The 18,719-nt window shown below is 39.3% G+C and overlaps 2 protein-coding genes across 4 annotated transcripts; both read left to right on the forward strand.

Moving 5' to 3' along the window:
* Positions 1–4,549: 4,549 nt before the first annotated feature.
* On the forward strand, positions 4,550–10,878 carry LOC307254151 (fizzy-related protein homolog). Of its 3 annotated transcripts, none has more exons than XM_080032411.1 (14): positions 4,550–4,661; positions 5,188–5,310; positions 5,476–5,598; positions 5,718–5,781; positions 6,761–6,891; positions 7,050–7,132; positions 7,577–7,760; positions 7,869–7,934; positions 8,026–8,128; positions 8,330–8,514; positions 8,612–8,845; positions 9,827–9,931; positions 10,042–10,134; positions 10,229–10,878. In XM_080032411.1, exons 2-14 carry the CDS (start codon positions 5,239–5,241, stop codon positions 10,268–10,270), a joined length of 1,485 nt encoding a protein of 494 aa, XP_079888537.1. In that variant the 5' UTR covers positions 4,550–4,661; positions 5,188–5,238; the 3' UTR covers positions 10,271–10,878. The 3 variants fall into 3 exon arrangements, with proteins under 3 accessions (XP_079888537.1, XP_079888539.1, XP_079888538.1); XM_080032413.1 differs by having other exon boundaries at positions 6,764–6,891; XM_080032412.1 differs by having other exon boundaries at positions 4,570–4,699.
* Positions 10,879–11,316: 438 nt separating this feature from the next.
* On the forward strand, positions 11,317–18,431 carry haus5 (HAUS augmin-like complex, subunit 5). Its single transcript, XM_080032555.1, has 19 exons — positions 11,317–11,421; positions 11,556–11,618; positions 11,861–11,893; positions 12,494–12,518; positions 12,645–12,777; positions 12,958–13,117; positions 13,199–13,289; positions 13,882–13,973; positions 14,070–14,124; positions 14,221–14,348; positions 14,442–14,523; positions 14,664–14,818; positions 14,988–15,150; positions 15,627–15,707; positions 15,883–16,028; positions 16,394–16,490; positions 17,146–17,284; positions 17,412–17,544; positions 18,285–18,431. Exons 1-19 carry the CDS (start codon positions 11,324–11,326, stop codon positions 18,385–18,387), a joined length of 1,977 nt encoding a protein of 658 aa, XP_079888681.1. The 5' UTR covers positions 11,317–11,323; the 3' UTR covers positions 18,388–18,431.
* The last annotated feature ends 288 nt before the right edge of the window (positions 18,432–18,719 follow it).

The following is an 18,719-nucleotide window of genomic DNA, read 5'->3' on the forward strand; positions in this document are numbered from 1 at the left end:
TACAGTATAATGGAAATGCACTAGAATTTCAGGGATCTTTATTTCTGAATGAAGCATTAAATATGAACATTAGACTACTAAAATTTCGAAAACTTTCACTTCATTCACATGTTGATATTTGTTCATCGGATCACATCTCTTAATTTTCACACACACAAAAAAATGGAACAAAAAATAAGCTGAATAAACTTAAAAAAGGGAACCTGCTCTGGACAAGAGAGGATGAAAGGAAAGTCAGAGAATGTGAGGAAGTTGGAGTGGGAGAAAGAATAAAGAGAAACATTAAGAAAGAGATTAAGCAAAAGTGTGGGAGTGAGATAGAGAGAGAGACAGAGGGAGTAAGAGTGGGGAGGATGAGGGGAGGGAGGGAGGGAGGGAGGGTGGGACGGCTGCTCATCAGAGTTAATGATGTAGAAAATCCCCCAATTAGAGCGTTTTCCTGTGTTGCAGGATGAGTTCAGAGCGGGGTCCTCTGACAGCCCGAGGATTAGTACCCGGGCTGGGCCGGGCCGAGCCGAGCCTGGAGAGACACTAACAAACTGCTGGACAGTTTGGCACTGCTCAGTTGGGGCCGGGTCGGGGCTATAGCCACAGCCAGGGTTCCGGGGTAGGCATGCGTTCAGCCGGAGTGAGTGGCACAAAGAAAAGCATGGGAAAAAGAGCAGCAGCATGATCAACATGGTGAAAAAAATAAGTACTGGTGGAGAGGTGTTTTCTGTGCAGTGCAAAATCTCAAATTTAGTTTAAAGTGAGCCACATAAGATTTTAGCTGCTATCTTTGTAAGTTACACTCTACTTTTTCTAAAATTACTAAATACTTGGACAGGATTGTCAAAAGTCCAAATGTGTGAGAACATCTCATGAAGACGACCACAATTAGAGGAATTCACCTGCAAGAAGTAGAAGCAAAACAAATACATTGAAGAACCTTGTGGTACGCTGTAAATATTGTGAATGAAAGGTCTAGTAACTCAGCTTTTCCTGCTGTATTGACTAGATCCCATGGCCTGACATAATTGACTGTCAATAGATATGACACAACTTGAGAATTAAAAACTTTGAGCAAAAAAATAACTAATTTCTGCATACAATGTATATCACAGCATCACATGCCTTGCATTGCCTCACAGATAATTTTTTTTATTTATTAGGGACAGTGCATTGAAGCGACTGGGAATCGGCTATGAAAAAACAGTCATGACATGGCTTTATTCAAATGCTGTGTCATTATAATGGTAAAAAAGTGACTTCCTCAGCAGCAGGTCAACATGAAAACGTTCTCCTATAGAGTTCTTCCCATTATGCAAACTCTTGAGGTTGATTTTATTGTATCGTTGTATTTGTCTGTGCTGTTAATCTGAGATAAGTCTCTCAAAGTTAGTCGACTAAATGTGGAAGACAAGCCCTGTCTCACCTCTACTACACAGTTACTTTGTTCATTAAGGACGACTGAGTCCCTAATGAGTAATTGATGAATTGTGCAGTCTATTATTTCGCTCCTGCACACCAGTAGATCTGAAAGGGCCCCGGCTGGAGTTAACAGTCTTAATGGAAAGACGCTCGCAAAGGACAATAAGGGAAAATAGCGGAATTAATTGGGTTTGATTATGGGAGCTTTTCAATGGGACACAGCTTTTTCGCATGACATAATTAGAGGTCAGTTGGAGGGGTGGGGGGTTTCTTGTTGGCGCCAGGGTTATGAGGGTGTGTCTGTGTGAGAGAGATAGACTGACAGAGAGAGATGGTGGTAGTGTGTGTGTGTGTGTGTGTGTGTGTGTGTGTGTGTGTGTGTGTGTGTGTGTGTGTGTGTGTGTGTGTGTGTGTGTGTGTGTGTGTGTGTGTGTGTGTGTGTGTGTGTGTGTGTGTGTGTGTGAGGGGGTGCTTCCTTCACACTTGTGGAACTTTGTTGTGTGTCCGATGTGGTACATTTCTATTTGCTCGCTCACCAGAGAGCACACAGGGAAGTTCACATGGGGCCCTCTGTGCGCTCAGTGTGTGATTATTATCACTACACTTGCTAGCATTAAAGGCACAGCGCTCCGCCTTTTGTTAAAGCTTAATGCTCATTAGCAGTGCACTTCAGAGACTACATCATTGGACAGAACAGGGCGGTGACAGAACAGTACATTCAGTTTTTCAATGAGTACAAAAAAAAAAACATGTCAACCAACTCAAAACCTCTATTCCACACACATTATGAACTTATGATCTTTTTGCAGTATAATCTTAATACAGGCATGCAGGCAGTCAGATCTAAAAACATCATCAAAACCAGGCAACACACGTGATAAGATGGTCAAATATTTCATCACAACCCTGCATCTGCATCAGTTGTGATTTTGCTGTCCTGTTTCACTGGAATTTTGGACAAATAATGAGGGAAAACTGTTCAGTCGAGTGGATTGTTAACCCCACAGACAGAAGGCATTCTCAGACTGCAAGCAAGGATGGGGGAACAAGTCAAGACAAGCAATTGTTAAAATAAATTAATTTAGATAAAGAGCAGGCTTTAGGACTTGGGATGAGTAGGCTAAAAAGTGGTGGAATGTAAGGAGTCATACAGTACTTGCAAATGTTTCCAATGTAAAGTTCTTAGGGGTTTTTATTGACAATAAGCTCAGTTGGAAAAAACATATATCACAGTTGTCCAATAAATTAGCGAGAAACATTGGGGTTATACGACGAGTAAGACCCGTGCTGTCAAGAATTTTTTTTATGGATTTATATTACTGCCTTATTTATCCCTTAGCACATATATACAAAACCAGTGTAGATTTGATTGTTGTTTTACAGAAAAAATGTGTTAGAACTGTAACCAACTCCAGTTGGGATGCTCATAGTGCTCCATCATTTCGAAATCTGAAGTTGTTAAGCATTTATGATGTGAATACACTTTTGTTTTCCAGTTTTTCAATAATTTACTTCCCTCTTCTTTTATCAGTTTTTTTATAACCAGGTCACAGATCCATAGTCATCAGACCAGATCTGTAGCTCTCCTTCACCGTCAATTTTACAGAACAAATCTTGGACAGTTTTCAATTAGGGATAGAGGCCCAGTCATTGGGAACAGTTTTCCTGTTACTCTCCGTAAACACTCATCTTTAGTTACTTTCAAAAAACATCTTAGAATTTACCTAATTTTAAAAGCTTATACGATAATGTATAAACTGAATGTATATTATATTGTCTTTTTGCTTGTTAGTTACTTCTTTACTTTCCTTTTTACTATATGTACTTAAATATATTTTCATTTTTGTAACATGATTTTGTAGTTGTTTTTGTTTTATCGTTTATCTTTTAATTTTCTTTTTGTTTGTCTTTTTTCTTTTACTTTATCTCTTTACCTTACCTTATTGTATTTTAATGTTAGGTGGACATCCTTTATAAGCCCTTCGGGGTTTCTTTTGTTCCACCCGTGCATTTATGTGTGCCTATGCGCATCTCTTGACATTTTAATCTTGTTTATCTGCACAAATAAAACTAAACTAAACTACTTGAAGATTTTCAAGATTTCAAGACGTTTATTTGTCATATGTAAAACAATTACAGCCGCAGTTATTGGCAATGCCTCAGGCTCCTCTCAAAAATGCAATAGAAAAAGAAAAATACAAATAAACACAAAAAAAAATAAATTAGTGCAAGGAAACAGTCCAGATAATAGTGTGGAGATGGTGCATAAATATAAAGTCAATTTAGTAATGGAGACGAAATAGAATATTGTATATGTTGGTAATATTGTATAAATAAATAATAATAATAACTGTAGTTAAAAGGGTACATGTAATAGAGTAATGTTAAAAATAACAAAATATGTATGCAATATGTAGTAAATTATTACTTAGGATTGGTTAACATGAATATGTGCAGCATGAACATTAGACGTAGACACATTACAATTTTAAGGTACTTTACTTTACTTGAGTATGTTTTTTAGCACAGTTAAGAGTTTTTTATTTATTTTATTAACATAGTAGCCTAGTATTGCTAACAAATAGCCTATTTCTTCCACCACTGTAAGTACTAGGCCTACTTGTACAGTCTTGGCTGCAGCAGCGCCCTCCGACCTGTAGTCATACATAGTAAATAATATGCAGAGTATGAAAATAGAGCTAGCACGCCCTCTATGTTTGGTACTGGGACATGACAAGAAGCTCACTCATACAGAGACAAAGCCAAAGTGTGTTAAAAGATTAAATAAAGGTTAGTGTAGCCTACTTGAATTCAACTCACGCAGTGATCCAGGTTGCCCAACCGCATTGAAATGTTACTGTCAGACCCTCTTATATAACCTACAGTTCTAATCAGACCTCACCACCATCACCCAAGATCTATCTGGAAACTTTAGATATTAGATTAGACTATTGTTGTGAAATACATAAAGACCTCAGCCCTGACCCACCCATCTCTACACATTTAATCCTGTAGCGTCAATAATTAACCACTAAAAATCATGACTTCCTCGCGCAACAAAATAACCATTTCCGTGTTTTGATTTGAGACGCATACGTCACCGGGGTGACACATCTCCCACAATGCACTGTCCTTTTCCCCTCAGCTCCCCAAGTGAATTCTCCACCTACCTTACATCTGAGAGTGAATAACTTCCAACATATCGATCAGATTCATCCGATATCTTCTCGAATTGCTTGCTCCTGTTGGCGGTGTGTGCTGACATTCACGGACTTGCTTGCTGCTGTTTGTATGTTGTATGTTATTGTGACTGGATTAGCTACTAGCTAAAATTAGCTAATGCTAGTTATCATTTGTTAGCATTTATTTTTAGTTGAGTGTGGTACAAAACATGAATATAAAGAAGCCCATTGATGACATTTAGCTACAGACAAGGATCTACATTGAGCTGGTTAAAAGTTACCGTAACGTCATTAGTAAAGCTGTTGTTTCCTCTTGGGTTTGCATCAACGAGGTTAGATGACACTAAATAAATTAATTTATTATGATTATATAATTAATTACGTCAATGATTATGGGGTATTTTGCGTGGCAAGAATTGTCAGTGAACTGTCTTTAAAAAAGTGATTTGAGAGATCATGTGTAAGGAGATACAGGAGACAGAAATTTAATTCGCACTGCATTATCGGACGATCAGGACTACAAGAACAAAAACAAATGAACAAGAAAGCACTCCCAGCAGCATTTAAATTGACTACCCTTCTTTTTTTTGGCCAGGTCTCCCCAGCCTCCCAGCCTGTGCCAGCGAGATCTGACTTTCAGTTCAGAATGGATCCAGATTATGAACATCGCCTCCTTCGCCAAATCAACATTCAAAATGACAACGTTGTGAGCCCAGTTGTGAGTTGTTTTCCACTTTTCTCCAACACTGTTATTTATTATTATTTATTTTTGCTATTTGCTATGTTCCTCAATAATGTAACTCTGATGGTGTTCGGCTATGTATGAACTGATCGAAACAGTGACCAAATCTTCATAAACAAGACAATATTTTGTAATTTCCAGAAGCTGGGTCTGCGCGGTCGGACACCATCCAGTTCCCCGTTATCCTCGCCCAGTAAACTTGGAGACAGATTCATCCCCACCAGAGCGGGGGCCAACTGGAATATCAACTTCCACCGGATCAATGTATGAACATTTCGTGCAAAAGTTTGTTCAGGGGAGTGTCTGTGCTTTCAGGCATTACACACAAATGTTCTGTCTGAGAAGAGTGTGCCTCAAATCAATAACATCATCTTGTATTTCAGGAAAATGAGAAGTCACCAAGTCAGAACCGAAAAACAAAGGATGCTTCTTCTGATAATATTAAAGGTAAATTTGTTTGTAAATGTTATTTTGAAGATGTTAATAGTTACTTATGTGTACCTGGGATTGTAGTTTGCACCTGTGTGTATATATACAGTCATTCCCAAAATTATTATTATTATTATTATTATTATTATTATTATTATTATTATTATTATTATTATTATTATTTTTATTATTATTATTATTAATGATTGTAAATGACACAGGCTTCTCCCAGAAGATAATAAGACGATGTACAAGAGGCATCATTGTGCTGCTGGGCCCGGCCTGGGGGGGGGGGGACGCCCTACCAACTGAGCTAAGGGCGCCCCCAGCTTTTATTTACATTTGAAGAAAAAGTTGCTCGTCCAAAATTATTCATACCCTTCTCAATAATCAATAGAAAAGCCTGTATTGGCTATTACAGCAATCAAACGCTTCCTATAATTGCTTCCCAGCTTTTTTTATGTCTCCACTAGTATTTTTGCACATTCATCTTTAGGAATAAACTCAAACTCTTTCAGTTTGGAGGGTCTCACTGCCATCACCCTGATTTCTGGCTGGGCCACTGTAAAACGTTAATGTGTTTGTCCCCTAACCATTTCTTCACCACTTTTGCTGTGTGTTTTGAGTTGGAGCTCATCGCTAAAGATGAATGGGCAAAAAATACCACTGGAGAAATGCAAAAAGCTGGTCAGCAATTATAGAAAGCATTTGATAGCTGTAATAGCCAATACAGGCTTTTCTATTGATTATTGAGAAGGGTATGAATAATTTTGGACATGCCACTTTTTGTTCAAAACAATGCAAATAAAAGCTGAAATTTATTTTTTTCCACAATGATGACTTTTTTACATTATCTTATTATCTTCTGGGAGAAGCCTGTGCCATTTACAATCAAGAAAAAACTTGCTGGTTGAATAAAAGTACCTTTAAGTCAAAATTTGCCAGGGGTATGAATAATTTAGGGCATGACTGTATAATAATATATGTGTGCATGTAGCAGATGGGCTGGCCTATTCTGCTTTGCTGAAGAATGAGCTGCTGGGAGCAGGAATAGACAAGATCCAGGACCCCCAGACAGAGGACAGACGTCTACAGCCATCAACCCCAGAAACGAGAAGTCTCTTCAATGTATGAACCTTCCATCTCATATTCATTATATATATGTTGTATTGTAGCCCATGGATCCCACAGTCAATAGAACAGTCTCTGTAGTTATTCTTTAGTGTCTCATGTTTTGATGAAGCCGTTAGATGATACAATGGTTCATGCCCATGCTTTCTTTGCAGTACTCACTCAACACCAAAAGGCCATCACCAGATGATGGCACCAACATATCCTCCTACTCTCTGTCGCCTGTCAGCAACAAAAGGTAGATTAGTACTTTTTGTTGATCACAATGTAAGAAAATAAATTCCACAATTTAGAATGAGGGATGTCAAGCTGTAATATGCCGGATTTGGCTCGATGGTGTTTTGTGCCCCCTACGGAGCCTTCAAGGCAGCTGTGCCTGGAAGGCCTAACCCTAACTGTTGTGCCCCCAACGGAGCCTTCAAGGCACAAAACATCAAACACCCAGGATTTGAGTCATGGTGTAGTTTCTAGTGGCCACAAATTTAATTGCAGGCGCTTCTGGACCAACATTTCTTTCAAAACTGAACATAATTGACTGTATGAAGTCAGTCAGTATATTTGCAGTTCTTACCTGCACAACACTTTCTCTGTGTGTTCATTGATTTTGACAAAGTGATTTTGGCAACAAGCTCCAGAATTACTGACTCCACCTTTAATAATGGGCCACTTCTGCCTGTTGCAGTCAGAAATTGCTCCGTTCACCAAGGAAGCCAACTCGCAAGATCTCAAAGATCCCTTTTAAAGTCCTGGACGCTCCAGAGCTGCAGGACGACTTCTACCTCAACTTAGTGGACTGGTCTTCTCTCAATGTGCTCAGTGTTGGGCTGGGCACATGTGTTTACCTGTGGAGCGCCTGCACAAGCCAGGTACATTAATTAGAATTGTTTAAAGCTTATGTATAGTTGTAAAAATACATTTGTGTTTCTTGGCAGCATTTACTAATGTGTTGTTATACCTTATTGACTCGTCCTCAGGTGACAAGGTTGTGTGATTTATCAGTGGAAGGAGACTTGGTTACGTCAGTTGGGTGGTCAGAAAGAGTACGTACACAAAGCTTACTGTCTTGAGAAACCTGTCGTGGTGGATTTAAGGTACAGATTGTTTTTGTAAAGGAATCTTCGTTCTTTTTAGGGTAACCATGTGGCAGTGGGGACTCACAAAGGCTACGTTCAGATCTGGGATGCTGGTGCTGGAAAGAAACTCTTTACCCTGGAAGGACACACAGCCAGAGTTGGTGAGAACATTTGCCGTGTTTACAACTGTGAACATGTGTCACAAAGTCTCTTAACAGGAACGCTGGGGTCACAATAAAAACTAATTAAGTAAACGCAAAGAAACTACAAAAAAGTCAGCATTAGGCTGAATTAATGTTTGACATTCAATAAATTGTCTCAGAAATTCACCAAGCATAATTTAAGCTTTGCTCTTTCTGCAGGAGCGTTAGCATGGAACGCAGACCAGCTTTCGTCGGGAAGCCGTGACCGTATGATTCTTCAAAGAGATGTGCGGTCGCCACCACTCCAGTCAGAGAGACGGCTGCAGGGACACAGACAGGAAGTGTGTGGCCTTAAGTGGAGCACTGACCATCAGCTGCTTGCGTCTGGTGGCAACGACAACAAGGTACAGTTGTTATTGATATTGACCCTGCCTGAGTCTCTGTCTCTGTCTGTGCGTTGACTCTGGTATTCATTGTTGTTGTCGTTATTTGTCATCTCAGCTGCTGGTTTGGAACCACTCCTCATTGAACCCCGTGCAAACATACACCGATCACCTGGCTGCAGTCAAAGCCATTGCCTGGTCTCCCCACCAGCACGGCCTGCTGGCCTCTGGGGGCGGCACTGCAGACCGCTGTATCCGGTTTTGGAACACGCTGACCTCACAGCCGCTGCAGTGCATGGACACTGGCTCTCAGGTCTGCAACCTGGCCTGGTCCAAACATGCTAACGAGCTGGCAAGTGACTCCACATACACACAGTGCACAATTGATTTTCTGGTTATATTATTAAGTTATAAAGAAACAATTTTCATGTTGGCAGTGATGATCGAAGGCATTTTGTAGTAAATGGGCTGCATAAATATGCAATTGATTATTTAAATTTTATATTTGTACTGTACATAAATTATATCAATTGGCAGAGATTTCTTATATGTTCTGTCTGTCGATCAGCCTATCACAGACACTGCCTATCCTAAACCTACATCCACTGAAATACAGTGTAAAAAAACATCAAGTGGTTTATTGGTAAAAGCGCCCCCCAAAATAGGCTCAGTCCTCAAGCAGCAGACTACGGTTTTGAATCTGGCCCTTGGTCGTTCTCTACATTTCATTCCCCTCTCTGCTCCTGTCTAATAAAAGCATGCCTATAAATATCTTTTAAAAAAAGAGGACAAAAAAAGGAAAATTCTGAGGGGGACCTTAACACTGAAATTATAAACAGTATATACATGTAAGATGTGAGACATTGGCCCATTTCCATAGCCTCTATGTAGCAGCACCACCGTTTTTTTTATTTGACTGTATTTGGAATTTTAAGCAATATTATATTTATTATGTTTATTTGCAGTATTTGTGTTTTTTTTTGTCTTAGATTCTCTTCCACTTTGTGTTCTTTTTTATAATTTGTTTTGTATGTTGCATTGTTGGAGGCAGCCGGAGTTTTAATGAACTCCATTGCCAACAACTTTGCCTTTATTTGTTGTGAATATGATGGATAAAATTTAGATTGAACTTGAAATTAGGACAGCTTATGTGGAGCTGTGATGAACAATTAATCAACAATTAAAGAAATTAAAAATAAACCAGACTAGACCAGTCAAGACCTTAGACCACCTCTGAAAATATGGCCTTGTTTGCATTAAAAACATGAATGTGCTTAAATGAATTTAATATAATTCTTAAGTTTTCAAATTATAAGGTTGCCTCTTTTTGCAGGTGAGCACTCATGGCTACTCTCAGAACCAGATCCTGGTGTGGAAATATCCAGCCCTCACCCAGGTTGCCAAACTCACAGGACACTCCTACAGAGTGCTCTACCTGGTTAGTGTGTTTTTGTTTCTGATGAGAATCTGATCTTGCTCTTGGTCCCATTAATGGGAGAGCTTGCAATATTTTCATAAATTAAGGGTTCACTTTTTTCTTTATATCAGGCCATGTCCCCGGATGGTGAGGCAATAGTGACAGGAGCTGGTGATGAGACCCTACGCTTCTGGAACGTATTCAGTAAAACAAGGTCAACAAAGGTGAGGAGGCACTTTTTGGGAATAGCATTCTGTGGTTACGGAGCCCTTAAAACCAGCTAAACGATTAACCAAGTGTCTTTATCTTTTCTTTCAGGAATCTGTATCAGTATTAAACTTATTCACCAGGATACGGTAACTTTAAGCAAATATTAAAACTCTAAAACTCAATAGTTTGAGTGGATTTTGTCATCCCCCTGGATAGCTCATCGACATGGTGCTAAGGACATACAGTGCAAGGGATGGCGTCTTCTGGCATTTTTCACTGAGGCAGAAAGAGCAACTAAGCAATTTTTTTTTTCATGCGAAAAATAGTTTGGGAAATTATTTTGTGCTCATCATGCATGTATGTTTTTTTTTTGTTTTTTTTACTTTTTAAAAAGTGAATATTTGGATTGAAGAAAGTATACACCTTACTTAAAAAAATTTGTGATTTCACTTATTTTCATATTGTTGTGGAATCTGAAATGGTTGAGAAAGCCTTTTTCAGTTTTTGTTTAACTCAGGTCTTATTTATTTAATGCTGGCTTCAATGGAGAAAATGCCATGATACATTACAACTAAAACATAAAAACTAAACATAATCACCTGCTAAAGCCTTTACAGTATGTGAACCATGTTTACTGTGATCCCCCAGAGTACTTAAGTTGAGAGTGGCTGGAAGAAATAATGCAGTTTTGCACCTGTGGACAGAGAGTCTAATGCTGTGCATTCAGACGTAAACTACATGATTGATTCTTTGTAGTAAAGAAACAAATAAAAGATGATGGAACTGAATAACTGGTGTCTGACTTGAAGTATATTTCCTTTGAAAACATATTTTGGATTGTCGGCAAGATTTTTTTATTATCTCCATTTATAACCAGAGTATTTACAAAATAAAATAATTCATTTGAATCAAATCCTACATTGGTTTATTCTATTTTATTGATGCCGTACTTAAGCTGTATTTGTCAAAACTGTCCAAAGTTTAGTGTAGAGTCAATCCATTTATTTGTATTATGTGGGCTCTTCCGCTTTACTGTAACTATGACAACAGCCAGCGGCGGCGCTGCCTCACCGGATATCAGACCGGAAACAGTGAACGGGCGGGAAGTTGAAAGGTTGGTTGTTTCAAATCAAAAAGCTAATATTAGCCTGTTGGTGTCGCTAGCTGACTTGCTACAAGTTGTTTACTGTCTGGTTTGTCAGGATGGCGGACAGAAATCTGGTGCAGGAGTTGAAACGTTGGGCGACAGATGAGTTCAATCTATCCCTGGACAGCCTGCCAAATGACAGCTATTTTAAAACGTAGGTATCAGCGTGTATAATATATTTACTTTCCCTACTGCCACTGTTAATCATTTGAAGTAAAAGTCCTCACAAAATTGATGCTGACTTTGTACCGTTGGACAAACGTAACTTGCTGGTAATTTGTTTTCTAGGCTCTGTGTTGGGACTGGGAAGTCCATATGGAAATATGTCATCCAACACATTTATCAGCAGAGGTTAGTCCAAACACTGCCTCACTACTCTGTAAACTCGTGGTCTATTACCTATGGTCAATTTGTATATATGCCATTTCTTGGCTATGTCTTCCAACAACTAACTCAGTCCCTATTTATTAGATCATAGTAAAGAATATTATCTGATAAATGGTTTAGCTTCTAAGATAGTCTGCAGTATTTGCTTCTGTGCTCTCTTTGACTGTGCAGATGACAGCTTACTGATTGTCTCTCTGTTTTCCCAGGAATGTGAGGATCATGAGTGGCAATCTCCAATGGTATCCTTTCTGATCCTCATCGAGGATTGTAAAGCCATTGCCTTTTTAATAACCGCGGCAACTTCATGTGTATATTGTAGTCATTTAGATGCTATTGTTGTATATTTAAATAAGAGGTTATTTGGGCAGAATAGAGTTCATTGCTGTTTGTATGGTGATGTCCTTTCAATATACAGTAGAGCCCTGGTCCCTGAGTCAAACGTTGCTAGGGACTGTTCGGCTGCATCCTGTTCCCTCTTCATTTCTGTTACCTGTCAGTTGTCTACTGTGCTAAATACCTCCAGAAATTAAAATCTATCTATAAAGCAAGAAACGTCTTTCCGTTTGTCTGTCTGTCTGTTGCCTTGCATATCTCTCTGACTAGTTAGTTAGAGTCAGATCATAGACTGGTTACATTTAAGCATGCATAAACTAATACTGTGAAGTGAAAAAGAATTCCCCCTTGGGGACAATACTGTCTAACGTCTAATACCTGCTTCCTACAGGCACTACATTAGTATTTTTAATTTTTAATATGCCGCCGTCCTCTATTTGGTATCATCAGTGTGCACTAAATGTTCTATCTTATATAGTCATTTCCTTGACCTCATGATTTTCCAGGTACAAAGTTATTGAAGACAAAGAGGTAAGATAGAACTTTTTTTCATTTCATGTGCTTTATTTCCATTTCTTAATTACCTGCTGGATGTAGTACTCGATTACGCTTGAGTGATCACACAAAACATTTTCTTGTGTTTTTTTACATGCTCAGGTAAAGCAGACTGAGGGACAGAGCGAGGCTGCTAAGCAGAGAGAGCTTCAGAGGAAGATAGAGCAGATGAGAGCTGAGATCAGTCACCTGGACTCTCAGATCAGTGAAACAGAGGAACAGTTGGCTCCACAAGGTTAGTCTATCTATCAGATGCAGCATGGGCTGGGTATCTGATCAGACCACACTGGTCCTTTAGCAGGGACAGTGGCCAGAAGGCAGAAAGCCAACTCATTTCTACTATTTGCTTTACCTCCATAGTCAAGCAATATCTAAAGAGATCTCCCACGCCTGTGTTTTCTCCTTTTTTTTACAGAGCAGTCCATCAACCGTACCTGGGCCCAGGTGGAGGACAGCCAGCGCAGAGAGCTGCTCCTGCAGGCCTTCAGACAGCGCTGTGTCATGGGCCGCGAGGTGCTCACTGATGACACACTAAAGATCAGTGGGCACTGCCAGGCACTGGAACAAATGGCAAGGTTAGGCAGAACAACAATGAAAGTTCAAAAGAAACAATAATGAATGAAATGGGTTCATAATAACTGTAATGTGTATTGCAGGAAAGCTGAGATTGAAGTGTTGTTTGACAATAAGCCCACTGGCAGCAGTGATGGTGACAACTCCAAAGCAGCTGCAGAGGCACAGGTCCTGGTAAGAGCTGCCAAAGAGTGGATTTTAGAGTGCATTTTATCTGGTGAATGCAGCTTCGGTGAATGCTGTTATCCATTAGAACATGTCTTCAAGGACAAAAACCCCCTACTGCATAGAGCGATATCTGTACTCTTTGTCATTGTAAATGTGTATATAATTTATGCTTTATGCAATTACCACTGATATTTTTCGCAGTTGAACGAAAAAAGCATAATAATCCCACAGTGCAATGCTCCCCAGATACACAATGCTACAGCTGTCAACGATTTGAGAGTTGACTACTGAGTACTGTATATACAGCAAACTATAGAGAGTAGTGAATGAGCAAGGGATTACGGACACACAAAATTCCACCTTAGGTGCAAACCAACATTTCCATTATGTATCTTGCTTTGGCATCTTGAGAGTATTTAAAAAAAAAAATGTAGTACCACTAGTTAAAAAATATGTTAAAATGCACATTTGGGATTACTATAACAGTTGATCAGCCACAAACAGAACACAAATCTGAGTAATGTAGATCAAGATGGCTGAAATACATCAACTGCTGACTGAACAAAATCATTAAATTAATTAAATGTTTTCCTAATAGCGTGAAGTGAGAGAGCTTTGTGACAACAGAGTCCACTTCTATCAGTCTCTTCAAGAGAGTGAAATGAAAACAGTGCACTCTTCAGCCAAACAGTAAGGATACAGTATTTAAGAAATTATATTTAAAAAGTATTTGATCAAATTGACAGCTTCTTCGTCCTTGAATTAATTGCTTCTCTTACCTCTCAGTGTGACTCGTGAGCAAAGGACCGCTGTGTTTCAGTACTGGCTAAGTGCGGTGGAGGTTGGTATATTTTGATCAAATCTCACTCAATGGTTTGGTACTTGTACTGTTACTTTTCACTTTGAATAAACATGTTGTTGCTTTTCATGTTATCAGAACGCGCTGGGCAGTTATCCTCCAAATCACGTCCTGTCAGCACTGGAGTATTTAGCTTCCAGAGAGCAGAAGGAACTAGAGGCGAAACTCTCTTCTCTGGATGTGACCCGGGATGTGACAGCTCTACGGTATAGCACACTTCAACATTATTATACTCTTCCATCGTTCGTTAAGACTATAAAACCGCAAAGTTAGTTTACTTATCTTTTTTTTTGTTGCAGTTTTCGCTATGAACGCAATCATCTACTGGACTTGTCAGCAGAAGAGGATAATGAGTTGCCATCGGTTAAGACCCTCCTAGAGGTGCTTAACACAAACACACTTACACACTGTAATACAACATGTATTGCAATAAATGTTCACATCTTTCCTGTCATTTTTATATAACAGAATATATACTTATATATATTTGTGGAAATTGCACATGTTTGTTGTTGTTCCAGGCTTCTTGGGAAGAGGTGGAGCAGAGTTTGGTGGAACTGGCCCACACTCGCTCCAGAGTCCGACAGCTTCGAAACCAGCTCCAGACCCGCAAGAAGGACGCAGCGCAGGAGCTGTCTTGTGTTGCAGATGATCTCCACAATGACACCATGGCACTGTAAGCCGACTCACTGTAGAGCTTTAATGATGAGGTTCCCGCAAGTCATGAAAAAAAGTGTATAATCCTATCATTGATATTTTGATTAATGGAATCAAAAATCGGGAAAAGGTTCTTTTTAGGTAGGAGCTCATAATTATCAAAGTTTTTTTTTTTTGGGTGGTTTCAGGTCAGCTCTAGAGGTGGAACTCCAGTGTGTGATGCAGGTGGCCATCAGGGATCATATCAGAGAGCGATGTATCCAACTTGATCAGCATGCCAGAAGCCGACAGGAGGCACTTAGGAACCTCCGCAGCCAGTGGCAGAGCATCCTTGACTTCAGACAACTAGTGGTGAGATTCAGTTGATAGTAATAGACCCCTCCTAACCTCTGCCAGTGTCACTAAGAAGCCTTATGTTTTAAAGTATCGGTGATTATTCAGATTTTGAGGATTTGGATATAATCAATCAATCAGCTTTATTAAAATGATTCAACTTGGTCCCCCCTCACCCCCCATGAGGCTCAGGCCTCGCAGCAGACCCGGTTCGAATCCCACTTGTGGTCAGTTCTCTGCATGTCATTCCCCAAAGAAAGAGATAGAAAAAAAGAAGACTTGAAGAGGTCCATTTAAATGACATACAACACAAAAACAAGTTAAAAAAGACAACTTTACCAATGTTTCCATATAGGTGACTGGTAACCTACAGTACTGAGACAAGGATTTGAGGATATACATGCATTTTATCCAAACATATTGATTATCCTAAGATGCGTGAGTATTTCTCCAACATATATCATTAAACATGTTCTGTTTCTGTGTCTCTGCAGGTTCTCAGACAGGAGCAGATCAGAGGTCTGATTAAAGGGAACTCTTCTTCCAAGACAGAGCTGATCCGTCTGCACACAGAGGTGTGGATCATCTCCATCTATGACGGAGAATAAGAGAGATTATTAAAAGACGTGTTAATTTAATTCCGCAGTGAACAAAACCTTTTGCTCATTTAAGCTAAAATAAATGTTTTTCCACAAAAAAAAATCTCAATTCGAACATCTTAAAGACTTTTATCCCTCTGTCGTGTTTCAGATACAGAGATTTGTCCAGGGTAAGCTGGTGCCACAGTTTGAAGATGTCGCCACTGCAGCCAACAGTCTAAGAAACTCCATATCCAAGGAGGCCCGACAGTTGGGAACAGTTTCACTTCCTACTCTGGACCGTAGGTCTGTTGAAGGGTAAGAATAATTTACCTGATACTTAAAGGGTTAAACCCCAGTTAACAGGTTAGTTACACCAAGTTTGGAAAAGCGGCCCTCACAGAACACCCAGACTGAGCATTTCATATCTTAGCATGTATTCAATTGTCAGTAAAAATATGTAATTGGCAATAAATCCAAAAGGATAAGATGACCCACACTGCCAATTTTTTCCACACAGTTGTGTTGCATTTCATGATCAACTACAAAGTGACAGAGGGAGGGAGATGTGAAAAGCAGTACAACATTTGACTAGGTTGCATAATAAGAAAATAAATGTTTATCAAATTGTGACGATTGCTGAGCAAAAATAGAGAAGTGTCAATATTTTTCTGTTGTTTTAGAATGCAGAGAATCCCTGCATCGTGGTTGTCCATCAATCGCTTGCAGTCTCTGACCTTCAGCAGCTTGTGTCAGAGCCTGGCATTCCCGCTGTACAGGGTGAGTGAGGGCATGGAATGCTTCTGGCTGTAGTAACGACAGTGATATCTCCTTCTTTGTCTTCTTGCGTCAGTTTGAAGCATTGGTTATGCACATCCTCAAAAATGAACACTACACATCTGTAGGTCCATTAACTATGAGTAATACGCATTGTACATTGACATGTATGTGAACACATATCTAAACTGAGTCTACCCAAACGCCTGGTTGGACTGCAATTATATTGTCTGCTTTAGTCATTACACCATTCCTTAACACACAAGAGCTAAGTTTTGTATCGTCACCCTTTTGAAAAAGTGTGTTGTTATGGTAGCACATCGCTCTGTCAAGCAGCTTGTCCATCCAGTATGTACTTAACTCCCAATGTTATTTTATTGTGTAACTTTTCATGCAGACACTTTTTTGTTCCTAAAAGAGTTGTAACTAAATGAGCCCACAATCCCTGTCTGTGCTTGACCCCAGTCCTCCCAGTAGCAGAGCTGATAAATATAACATCCATGAAAACACCAACATGCTTGTATATTCTAGGTGGTTGTAAATTATTTTGTAGGAATACCTTTTAGCCTTATATAGATTTCATGGAATTTTCTTCTCCTTTGACCCTTTCTCTGACTTTCCCACAAAATATTTTTTTTTTGTTCTTCTTGCACTATAGGCTCCAGAGGACTTGTGTTCCCAGTCGCGCTCCCAGCAGCTTGAGTTACGTTTTCTCCGTCAGTTGCTGCAGCTTCACTCTGCTACTCGGCAGAAAATACAGAAGGAAGCAGAGTTGTTGCATGCATCTGATCAGAAAGGTAAACAGGGGAACTCAAATACATAGTAAGAAGTACTGCAAATGCTGTATATGATGATGATGATTGAAGAATTGTAATGCATTTTAGTAAAAACCAAACTACTGTTTGTCTTCACTATGCATCTTAGCCCTGCTGTCCAGAGTCGTTGAGGAGGATCAAAAGCTCCTGAAGGCTCTGGTACCAAGAGTCAGGGGCCTCACCCAACGTTGCGCCCAAGGTCTTTCCTATGGGGACGAAGTCAAAACTGCCATCTCTCACTGGTGAGACACATTTCTGAAGTAGATAACCTGTTATAACAACAATTCCTTTTAGAAAATGTCTGTCATTTTCACCACATTCCTCTTGGTTAACATTATACCAGACAGCTTCATATTCTGATATGTGGCAATGACCAACCTCCCACCTGAGTTAGGCAGGTTTACAGAGGAGTGCATTAGTACAACAAGCAGAGCAGAACAAAATTAGTCATGAAGGTTTGAAACATGTCTGCTGTCCAACAACGTCACCTAAACTCAATTTGCAAGTGAAAGTGATTTTCCAACCTCTCCTTGGATCAACTTTATTTATTTATTTATTTATTTATTATTCCGGACAATTACACACAATACACAATTTTCTCTTTGCATATTCACACATATTACTTTGTGTTATCGTCCGAAGGGTGGCAGGAGAAATAATACTTGCTTTAATTGTGTGCACATGCAGTTGTACTAAGCAATGGATGATGCATTTACTTTGGAGGATTTTGTTTGCAAATAAGTGGGTGTAGTTTTATCGTTTAAGAAAATGTTGTAGTTAAAATAATTTCGTAGCAAATTAACTATATATTAAACTATAAAATGTAGGTAAAAGCGGAACACAGTATATTGCATTGAATATCAATAATAAAAACATATCCCAGCCCTATGCTGAGTAAAAGAAGTTGGATTTCTACTGTCAGTAAGGAAGTGAGGGTCTAGATTGCTTGTTAACTTTCTCTGTTTTGTGTTTGTCAATTTAGGTGGGAGATGCCGGCCCAGCATGTTCTTCCTGATGTCAATAAGGGAGGACTGACTTTTCAACAGTGGCTACAAAGGTGGAGACTTGCTGCAGAAGCCTTTTAGGGGATTCCTTGTAGTAAAAAAGTATAAAGGAGATCCTATTCAGCACCTTTCAGTGGCAAAATAATCATGCTACAGTGGTTGGAAAATGAATTATGGTTTTAACCGAACAATTGTTTCTTTGTTTTATCGTTCAAATTATCGTCTGTTTTACCATGTGCCAGTCTGTCACTATTAAATCATTTTTAATCCAACTTTTTGTTCATGTCTTTGTTTAAATGCGTTGTAAAATAAAGTTGTTAAACTGTGTCTTGCTTTTGAAGTGAGCTAGCTGAATCCGTGCTAAAATGTCCACTAGATGAGCTGCAGATATCGATCATATCCCGGTATTGATC

This window comes from Ammodytes marinus (assembly GCF_949987685.1).
Source record: "Ammodytes marinus genome assembly, chromosome: 8".
NCBI classification, from domain to species: Eukaryota; Metazoa; Chordata; class Actinopteri; order Uranoscopiformes; family Ammodytidae; genus Ammodytes; species Ammodytes marinus.

Bases quoted from the DNA above. Each gene is read 5' to 3' on its own strand.
- LOC307254151 (XM_080032411.1), top strand. From the start codon at position 5,239: ATGGATCCAGATTATGAACATCGCCTCCTTCGCCAAATCAACATTCAA. The intron at 5,599-5,717 runs GTATGAACATTT...CTTGTATTTCAG, and splicing joins TCAACTTCCACCGGATCAAT to GAAAATGAGAAGTCACCAAG. The intron at 9,932-10,041 runs GTTAGTGTGTTT...TCTTTATATCAG, and splicing joins CCTACAGAGTGCTCTACCTG to GCCATGTCCCCGGATGGTGA.
- haus5 (XM_080032555.1), top strand. From the start codon at position 11,324: ATGGCGGACAGAAATCTGGTGCAGGAGTTGAAACGTTGGGCGACAGAT. The intron at 11,619-11,860 runs GTTAGTCCAAAC...CTGTTTTCCCAG, and splicing joins CAACACATTTATCAGCAGAG to GAATGTGAGGATCATGAGTG. The intron at 12,519-12,644 runs GTAAGATAGAAC...TTACATGCTCAG, and splicing joins AAGTTATTGAAGACAAAGAG to GTAAAGCAGACTGAGGGACA.